Raw genomic sequence first — 10,429 nt, 5'->3', positions numbered from 1 at the left:
AAAGCAAATTACTCAAATATTTTTGTTTTTGGTTAATCAAAAATCTTTATTACTCGAGTAAATGAACTTTTGAGTAATCATAATTTCCAATTAATCGAATAATTGAGTTATTTACTTTATGATTAATTAAAATTTTGAGTAATCAATTAATCGCACAGCCCTATTCAATACCCTATGTCTGGAATTTTCACAAAAACTGCTTCGTGATGTTAGAACTCATCTGGGGCTTACCTGACATCACTGATGCGAATTCTGACTTTGCAATTTAATAGTAAATTCTTTTGTCATATAAAAACGGTGCAGTGACGAATTTTTGAGCAAAATATAAAATATCAATGGAACAGTCATTCCTACTGTAGAAGTCCTTACTGCACTGTTTTTATACTTTATACTATTTACATATGTACATATGTATATGCGTATACCAAAAAGGCTCTTAGTTATGCAGCTCCTTGTCATAACCTTCCACAAGTAGAATTTGGTTTGAAAATTCCTGCTCTTTATTTCCTAAAACCATGTTCAAGAAAACAACATAAATACGTACATACATACATACATACATACATACATACATACATACATACATACATATCAATAAACACACTTCTAAACAAGGCGGAGTTGCGCACATTCGGCTCAAATTGTGAGTAATCAAATAAATGAAATAGCTTTAATTAAAGTTAATTGACTAAGAGACAGAAACAAATAATGCACTGAAATCATAAAACAGAGATAAATGCCAAGAAAACCATTTATAATAGGTAGAGGACATCGAAGTGGCCATGAATTTAACGACCACCCCAGCCCAAAGTGTCCCAGATTTGCATGTGTGTGAAAAATTAGTAGAAAGCGACTGCTACCAACTACCTGCCGCAATTGGTTTTTTAAGGAGTGGAAAAATACACCAACACGAAAAAGTATGTATGTATGTACATACATATATAGTCCATAGCAGATACTAGGTGCATGTAAGTTAGATTAGGCAAGGAAAACATTTTCGTGCCAGAATTGCTTGGTCACTTACGTGTCTATTATTTTAATGCATCACAAATATTGAGAATGGGATTACACACGTACATACATATTTATGTAGATACATATATGGGAAACATATTTAATTGATTGTACATTTTAATGCCAACATTTGTAAGAGGAACACCCTTAAATCGCATGTATGTAGATATATATTTACTTAAACTTTAGGTACATATCGTCACCTGAAATGCAAAAAGACGTAACAAACATCGCCGCTGAAATTCAAAAAGTCGTAACTAATAAAAATCCAAAATTCAGTTTTTGATTGATATGATGGATTTCATCGAATTACAACTACCACATCATTTAATGAAAAAATAAAAAAATTTTAGTCACGACTTTTTCCATTTCAGTTGTTTTGTTTCAGTTGTTGTTACGTCCTCTTGCATTTCAGGTGAAGATATATGTATATGTTTGTATGTATTTATATATTTATGTTTGCGTTAAAGTTTACTTACTTAACTATGTATATATTAATCTATATTAATCGAACGTCGTATCAATAAATATTTGTGCCACGCGCCCTAAAATTTCCATTCGAAATCAATATATGTACTTGATTACTGCACATGTATGTTTATATTCCCATAAATATTATTCTGTCTTATCCTGAGTTCCGCCCGAAAAAAAATTCACCCAAATATTTTTATTCCGCCCCATAGTAAATACATGGAAATGAATAGTGAAAAGTGAGCCGGTTCAGGGAAAACGAAACTTATGATAAGGCTGAATATGAATTATACATAATATAATATAATATGTAATAATAGAATAATAATAGATTGGCGCTTACACATACGTTAATGTTTGGCCGACCTTCTCCTCCGATTTGTGGCGTGTGCCTTGATGTTGTCACACAACATACATATAGGCAGCGTTTCTTTATACATTCCGGATAATCCCATTTCTCGTCCGGAATAAACAGAATGCCTTTGAAATATACGTTAACATATCATCAGGAACGTTCTAAAGAATAAGTAAACAAAAAAGTTTATTCCAAACGTTCAGAATGAATAAAGAAATGCAGCCATAATAAAAGTCAAAATAGTGATAATTTTCAATTTTTAACACAAAAAAAAACAAAGTAATTTTTAAGCAAAAAACGAAACCGACTTCAATTCTCAGATAAAAATTTAAGAGTACCTTTAATTTCTTCATGAGGCAATGATCTGAGGTACCACCTTTAATTTTATTTTATTTAAATATCTTTAGCTGCACAGATTGCGAATAGCGAGTTCAAATGAAATTATAATTTATAGTAATAACATCAACGCAGGCATACCCCACAGGGCCTCTGAAAACAAATACTAATTCAGTTACAAACTCCTCATTTTCGGCATGGGCGAAGTGATTAGAGGAGCGCTTCACCACCCGGTGGTACCCAGTTCGATTCATCGTCCAAAAAACTTGCCCCTAGGCAGGTACTGACACACCCCTCCATATATGTACTTCTGTCATAAAAAGGCTTATCATAAAAATCAATAGAGTGCCAATTGTTTTATTTTTTCCTTTCCTTCATTTTGTGGTTACGCATCCGCCACGGTGACTTATAGGCACCATAGACGGTGCGTCTGACTCGCGAGTCATCTGTGTACGTACTGACTCGCCTTTCGACTACACACAGTTGAATCATTCAGAAACATGCCAGGAGTCATGTCGGTGTAACTAGCACATATTTATTTTCACTAACACATCCAAATGGACTGGCTAGTCAGACGCACCGTGTATGCCGCCTATTAGGTACTTAAAATGAACTTATGACATACATATACGGAATTCTCACTATCTTGATTTCCGGCTCATTCTTAATTTCATATCGAAATCAATTACATAATTTCGCCTTTGAAAAATTGTCAGTTAAATCAAGTGTTAGCTTTCGAAACGATAGTCCTTCGAAGCATTTCATTGAAGATTTCTTGGAAAATGGGTCTAGGATGGAACAAAATGTTGGAATAGGTGCTTCTACGGAATGTGGCAAGGGCTTCCAACCGTTTCTAAGTCTCGATAAATCATTTTTTTAACGTTAACACCACCCAAATTAACACAACAGAAGTAACAATCATCAAAGTGATTTTTCTGTTTATCTGTTTTTTTCTATTCCATAGGCACTCTGAACCTCATACGACTTCTTTGACTACTGACCCACCACTGTCTCAAGTGTTCACAGCACAATTTACAAACAATTTGGGGTATGCACGACTTGTTCTCATTTAAAACTTTCGATCTGAAGTGGAACTTTTTATAAAATCGGTTTTCAGAAATTTTTAGCGGTCTATTCGCCACTGCACTATGGTCTGGCGGCTACTATTTGTTGGCCGAAAGTAATATTTTAAAGTATCGATAAATCGTTTTTATTTGTCCCTTCACTAAACTATTTCTGCAGAGTAAAAAAAGTGCACATTTACACATTATTTTCCGAAATAGTTTTCCCGTTGAGATATTAGCTGTTAAAGTTGACATTTCTAGAAAAAGTTTTTTTTTTCGTGTCAACGTTCTTGTAGTTAGTTGAAATGATAAAGATACTTAAAAAAAAAAACACTAATGGAAATTAAGTGTGAAGGTAATATTTGTGTAATTAACAAAAAAGAAAACTAGCATATAGAATGCTAAATAAAATAAAATTAATATTCAAAAGAACTCTAACTTGGGTAATAATATTCCACTTTAATTAGAGCGACATATAAAAATTGGTTTCATTTTTTGATCTTATAGCTTTCAAAATGTTTAATTTAGAGGCCGTGGGCTGAGAATAATGTTACACTTTCTAGCACTTTTTTAATTAGGCGCTTTTTTTCCTTGTAAACTTCTACGTGTGTTTTGCGGTGCTTTTCGATATTTGAAAAGAAGCAGCAAAATCTTATTAAATAGGTGCTTTCCAAAGAATATAGCCCTTACTTAAAGGAAAGAGCAAGAATGATATGCAAGTACATAGGTGAAAAGTGCAAATTTGCATTTTTTGTTCAAACTTGTACGTTACGTATTTTTTTTAACTATTTACCTAGCCTAGTTGTGCTAGTGTCTTTTCTAATAAACACTTAAGTAAAAATTTATACAAATAAAATACAAATATAAACTCTCGTGATCCATATATCCAAAGAAAATTGTTTTTATTGTAAGCACCTATGATTTCCCTAATCATCAAAAAAATCTATAGGAAAAATCTGGTCTACTATTTTGAACAAATATTTTTTTTTTGCTCTGAATCCAAGAATTGAAATTGGAGCCACATTATGAGTTCAAAAAATGTGACATCGTCGCCTCGAAAACCCCCTCAAATAAAGGTTTTTGGCGAAAAGGAGAAAATTGTAAGATTTGGTCGCCATATTGGATTGGAAATTTTGAATAATGAATGAGACGCTTAACCGTAGTAAAGTTTTACATTTATATTTCTTTTTTTTTTGAATTTCAAACTGTGTCGTCATTGCAGAGAACCATCGATATATGGAAGCACATTTGTTTTTTTCCACCCCACAGGTTGCTATGAATTCAACAGGTGGCCACGTCCAAGCGCTAGGGGTAGTTTTTCTTGCTTTTAATTGTTGCAACATTTAAGTATCCACGGCAACACCGCAGGACAAACAAACCAAAACCTTACCAGGAAAATTTTGTCCATAAAAAGTTGGCGCATACTTCTGTAGAAATATTTCCAAAATGCGTTTAAAAACTCATATTTGCAAGCGAACATCCGACAACAATAATGTCGATTATCATCTACAAAATTCGGCAACACAAAGAAGTTCAAGTGGCCAAAAAGATGCGGGAAACAAAGGAAAAACAAATATTTCACCGCTGAGCTGCGCGGATTGGAGTAGCAATGAGGAAATTTATTTTGTGAGGTAAGTGGCTGGATGATGAAACTATGACAAGAATTAGCTGCTCACAATTAAAATAATTAGTTTTTTTTTTGTCCATAAAAAAGTGACGATCATCAGATTTACAAATGGAGCGCCGCTACACGCGAATCGGTCGAAGTGGCCAAGCTACCCGACGATTTCATACCGACCGACTTACATTGGCTACTGTTGGGCGGACGCAGCAGTGGTGGTGGCAAGGGCAGCGATACGCTACTCATCTGCAGCAATGATGGCCGTTTCATTATTTTGAATAAAAGCGCGCGAGTGGAGCGCAATATTATGGCACATAGCGCAGCAATAAGCACCGGACGTTGGAGTCCCGATGGTGCAGGGCTGCTAACCGGTAAGCAAGCTGGCATTGTGTTTGCTTCATTATTGTTTCCACTGAAATACTTACAGCTGGCGAGGATGGTGTCATAAAGATTTGGTCACGCTCAGGAATGCTGCGCTCCACGGTCATACAAAGTGATGACCCAATTAGCTGCGCACGCTGGGCGCCCAATTCTACTTCAATTGTTTTCTCTCAGGGTTCTTACATGTCTATTAAACCGCTGGCAGCGAATAGTAAACTGACAAGGGTACGTTTCATATTTGGTACAGATTTTATGCCAATTTTTTCGCTAGCTCAAATACATGTTAATACAATTTTCAAAAAATTTTCCTCTCCTTCGCTAGTGGCGCGCTCATGATGGTCTCGTGCTTTCTCTCAGCTGGTCCACCCGAACATCATTGCCTCGGGTGGTGAAGATTTTCGCTTTAAGATTTGGGATTCGCAAGGTGCGAATTTGTTCACCAGCTCTGCTGAGGAGTATGCAATCACGTCCGTGTGCTTTAACTCTGAGAAAGATGTGCTTTTGGTCGGCTCGTTCAATATGTTAAAACTTTGTTCCAGTGCGGGTGTGAGTAGTAAATACAAATGTATACTCATACTAAAGTACTTATTTAGTGACGAAGGCTGTACTATCCTACTCGCATTTTTCTATTCCTTTTACTCACAGTGATCTTACAGTTGCACTCGCTTAAGTGAACCTACCGTGGGTTCTTTCTACACCATGTCCTGGTCTTCAGATGGCACACAAGTGGCATGCGGCACTTCGACTGGCAATCTTGTTGTTGGATATACCACCGATCGACAGTTGCTCTCACGTAATCTGAAAGCTACAACGACCGGCCGTACAACCATCCTATTGCAGGATATCACAAATAGTAGCAGTGATGTTTTGGATTTTCCCGAGCGCATTATTAACTTCGGCCTTGGCTATGGTCATCTAATTGTGGCCACATCAAATCAATTGCATATCTACAATGAAAAGTATATCAATACGCCGATCATTATTGATGGCAGAACGGATGTGCGCGTAATTGAGGTGGGCAAGAAGTGAGTAAGAATTTGCCATAAAAGGTTTATGCACAAATCATTTTACTTCAAGTTGTTGGAAAAAGAAATCTTAATGTAAATAACTAATTGAGGGAGTTTCTACTCTACAATAATTTGGAGAATCGGATTATGCTTAAATTCTGATTCATTCGCACTGTCATTAACTTTCGAGACACCTTCCGACAAAGCGAATACAATGCTGCCCAAAAACGTATTAGTAAAAAATTCAAAGCTCCAATTGAACTTTTAAAATGGCTGGCAAAAAGCATGTTTCCGTCCATTTTTTTTTGTGGGTCTCCAGCCAAGGATTAAGGTTGTTTTGACAGTGGAGAGTTAACCCAGATGTAGCAGTCAACTGTCGAATTTCAGTACAAAAAGTCTAAGTTTAAAGATGAACGAGAGTTAATTCCTCAGTGTTAGAACGGCTCGAAATAAGAGCTCGTTTCAACTCAACTAGAATGAAGCCAAACTTAAGAACTTGGTTTTTTTTATTTTGATTTCGATTTGATGAAACCGGCAAAAGTTTATTTGACTCATTTTACCATTATTTATTTTGTTTTCTTCTTCTTAACCAGATTCTTCATGGTCTTGGATGCCACTTCAATTTGGGTTTATACCTACAATGGCCGCCTGCATTTGAATCCACGTTATCCAGGTATGCAAGCGCAAATACCGCTACTTACTTGGCGGGCAGTCTCCCTGGGACTCGACGTGCTGGCTGTACGAGATAATGCGGACAACACAGGTATATAAGTTAATTGCATATTGATCGACTTAATTTGTCAAACTTCTATCCGCTTCTTCGTAGTGATTGATATCTTCGATCTTACACCAGGCGCCTCACGTCAATACGAGCCGCACTCGCTGCGTGCAAAAATTCAGATTTCCGAAATCTCGGCATGTCGTGCAGGCACACTCGACGATCAGTATGTCGTGCTAATCGAAAACAATCGTGAGTTGTACATCACTGAGACGCGAAATTTAAATGGCGGTAGTGGTGGGGGTGACTGCGGCAGTGGTTTCAATGCTGTGGCCGCTGTGGGTAGCGGCACCGGTGGTGGAGGCGGTGGCGGTAGCGGCAACACAGATCGCAGCAGCAGCGGACGCACTTCGAATTGTGGCGAAGTTTACAAGATCGGCACACAGGTAACAACCGTTATGTGGGCCAGTGAAACGAATATTTTGGTGGGCGTTCACGACACTTGCTACAGCATTTGGTACTGCCCCGGCGAGGGAGCCGCCGATCCGACGCTAATTGCGCTAACAACTGTGACTGTGGATGCCACGTTAGTACTTGTACAAGTAAAATAAATAAGGCAATTCATAGTTAATTATCCGTTTCAGTGAATTCGGCAAGAACATCACTCTGGAGACCTTTGAGGATGCCATTGTAACATTCCGTTGCGCTGGCGCTCTGTTGCCCGTCAACGTGAATATCTATTGCGAAATCTTGCATCGCACGCTGATGGAGGGACAGTGGCAGCAGGCTTTGAAGATCTGTCGCCTCGCTCAGAATGGCAACCTCTGGGCTACACTCGCAGCGATCGCAACGCGCAAAAATCAGCTGCAGATCAGCGAGGAGGCCTACTCGGCGGCATTGCAAATCGACAAAGTCAGTTACTTGCAGTACATTAAGGTGAGAAGCGAGATTTGATTGCGAGTGTTTTGGTGTCAAGCTTTTTACACACTCATGCGAGTTTTTATCTTTAGGATTTGTCACCAGCCAGCCCTGAACAAATGGCGGAGAACTCCCTAATGTTGGGACGCCTGATCGAGGCAGAGACGATTTTATTGCACAACAAGAAATTCACTGAAGCTGTTGCACTCTGTCTGCGTATGCACAATTGGCATCGAGCGCTGGAGGTGGCGCAGAAGCATGAACCTGAACTGTTGGAGAAGGTGTTGGAGCAGAGACGGAAATACTTGAAGGCGTTGCAACGCGATGAATGGGATGCGGTATTTCTGCCTTTCAAAGTGAAGGCAAATGACGACAAAAGCGAATAAAGTAACAAAGTTTTTTAATGTCATATATTACTTCGTATTTTCTATAATAACAACAAATGCAAAATATTTTTGTTAACATCAAATGGCACTTAATACGCTGGACAAATCATCGGCTTACCATCCAGTGCGTTGAGTGTATTATTAGCAGCTGTTAAGCCCATTTCAATTGTCGTTTGCATCGTCTGCGTGCCCAAATGGGGTATTACAACTACAAAAATATTGAAGAAAAGAAAACAAATTAGAAACGGAATAAAACTTTAAGATGACTTATAGAAAATGTGAGTAGCTAGGCAGCACAATGTGTAACACCTACTACAATATAAAATATTTAATTGGAGAGGCGCAGGCGCACACTGCTTCCCTTCCATATAAAATGTGGGCAAAAATAGAATTATGCACGGAGTTAAACAAAAATTCGCTGCTTGGTAAAATTGAGGGCGCTAAATTCAAAAATGCGATTTGTTTTTGGATGAATAAAGTATGAAGTATGTATATGCAGTTTGAAGTTGAAAATTTGGTTCTATTTTCAAAAGTGAGGTGCCAAATGACAGTGCTTGGCCTATAGATGTGCAATAAAGTTTTTTGTGTTTGAAACGGGTTGCCACCTGTTAAAAATTGTATCAAAATTATTTAATAAGTTTAATTAATTAGATATTCCAATATGGGTATCAATTGAAATGGTTTTGAAAATGCTTTACTTATAAACGACAGGCTTTCTTGAGCGACTAGAAAGTTTTTAACTGGATTTACTACTTTAGGGTCAATATCTTATTCATATTTTTGTTTCTTACCACAATTTGGCAATTTCAGAAGCGGATCGTCTGCTGGAAGTGGTTCCGGTGTCATTACATCCAAGCCCGCAGCGGCAATTTCACCAGTTTTCAAAGCATTGACGAGCGCAGGTTGATCCACAATACCTACGACAAAATTTATAAATAAAGTTTCATAAACATATACATAATATAAACTAAAATAGCGAAATTAATTTCCCAAAAAATATTATACGAGCATTAGGTTGTCATTCAAGTACCCACCTCCCCTGCCCACATTTACAAACACACAGTTCGTCTTCATTTGTTTGAATGCCCCCGCATTAAATTTGCCGCGCGTCTCGGCCGTTAACGGACAAGCGACCACCAGGAAATCGCTTTCCCGCAGTAGCTGCTCGAAGGGAACGTGAATTGCGCCAAATGGATTTTCGCGCGGCGTGCGTGTATGGTATATGATTTTCGCTGCCTCCCAACCTTGCAAACGCTTCGCTATCGCCTGACCAATGCCACCGAAGCCAAGAAAGCCCACCACAGAGCCGCGCACCTCTTGTCCCATCATCCAGTCGATACGCTCCGTGCGCCAAAGAGAACTTAGGCAGTGATGAAATAAAAGCGAGTGAGAAAAATTATTTAACAGCACAGCGAACTTTCCCAGTTGGCAATTCTAGTGCAAGCTTTAAAAGCTCCACTCGATAGCTTAATGTTAATGGTGCTGTTAAATCAGCTGGCAGCATTTGAGATAGTACATTACAATTTGCTTGTGTCACCTCTAAATATTGTATGGCAGTCATCATATTTGTCAATCTAAATACTCACTTCTCAATCTCCTGACGTCCAGCGTGGAAATGCCGCCCTGCGGCCACCATCAAACCCACCGCTAAATCGGCAACTGAATTCTTGACAATGCTTGGCGTGTGCCCCAACGGCATTTGGCGACGCTTGAACTCTGGCAAGTCGACATAGTCAATGCCCGAGGACATGGTGGAGACCGCCTTCAACTGCTGACCGGCAGCATCGAGTATTTCGCCATTGAGCGGTTGGTAGTGCGCCCAGAAAATGGCATCCACCCCAGGCACTTTGTGTAATATTTCTGCGCGCGATGGCGGAACACTCTCGCATACTATCGTCTCACAACCGCGCTGCTGAAGGAGGTCCAGCGCCGCCTTGGGCACACCTGGATGAGACACGAGCACTTTGTGAAATCGTCGCGTTGCGGACATTTTAAGGAAACTGTGGTTGTGCAAATCTGCGTGCGAAAAGTGATATACGTACGTAGATGGGTCTGTTGCTTAAGGGACACTAAACAGCTGGCATAATAACGCTAAGCTTTTCTGTTGACAAATCGTAAACAATTCTATGAAGTACTCACTTGTGCATACCAGCACATA

General features: G+C 38.8%; 2 protein-coding genes across 2 annotated transcripts in view; one reads left to right on the top strand and one right to left on the bottom strand.

Moving 5' to 3' along the window:
- LOC118741410 (intraflagellar transport protein 80 homolog) overlaps positions 1-8,298 on the top strand; it is a 24,705-nt gene extending 16,407 nt beyond the window's left edge. Inside the window, 10 exon segments of the mRNA XM_036473379.1 lie at positions 4,510-4,871; positions 4,955-5,232; positions 5,289-5,467; positions 5,565-5,607; positions 5,610-5,788; positions 5,888-6,267; positions 6,843-7,012; positions 7,076-7,553; positions 7,612-7,903; positions 7,978-8,298. Coding sequence (XP_036329272.1) covers positions 4,687-4,871; positions 4,955-5,232; positions 5,289-5,467; positions 5,565-5,607; positions 5,610-5,788; positions 5,888-6,267; positions 6,843-7,012; positions 7,076-7,553; positions 7,612-7,903; positions 7,978-8,271 — 2,478 coding nt within the window. The 5' untranslated portion in view covers positions 4,510-4,686 and the 3' untranslated portion in view covers positions 8,272-8,298.
- On the bottom strand, positions 8,295-10,415 carry LOC118741411 (glyoxylate reductase/hydroxypyruvate reductase-like). Its single transcript, XM_036473380.1, has 4 exons — positions 9,858-10,415; positions 9,306-9,631; positions 9,063-9,188; positions 8,295-8,479 (listed from the first exon to the last, which is right to left on the bottom strand). The coding sequence occupies exons 1-4, from the start codon at positions 10,259-10,261 to the stop codon at positions 8,361-8,363; spliced, it is 975 nt and encodes a 324-aa protein (XP_036329273.1). The 5' UTR covers positions 10,262-10,415; the 3' UTR covers positions 8,295-8,360.
- Positions 10,416-10,429: the final 14 nt, after the last annotated feature.

Source organism: Rhagoletis pomonella, unplaced genomic scaffold (assembly GCF_013731165.1).
Source record: "Rhagoletis pomonella isolate Grant_MI unplaced genomic scaffold, Rhpom_1.0 Rhpom_scaffold_00006, whole genome shotgun sequence".
In the NCBI taxonomy this organism is placed as follows: domain Eukaryota; kingdom Metazoa; phylum Arthropoda; class Insecta; order Diptera; family Tephritidae; genus Rhagoletis; species Rhagoletis pomonella.
This window is presented reverse-complemented; position numbering and strand designations above follow the sequence as displayed.

Coding starts and splice junctions, on each gene's coding strand:
- LOC118741411 (XM_036473380.1), bottom strand. CDS start 10,261: ATGTCCGCAACGCGACGATTTCACAAAGTGCTCGTGTCTCATCCAGGT. Junction 9,632..9,857: donor GGACGTCAGGAGATTGAGAA/GTGAGTATTTAG, acceptor TCACTGCCTAAG/TTCTCTTTGGCGCACGGAGC. Junction 9,189..9,305: donor TGTAAATGTGGGCAGGGGAG/GTGGGTACTTGA, acceptor ATTTTGTCGTAG/GTATTGTGGATCAACCTGCG.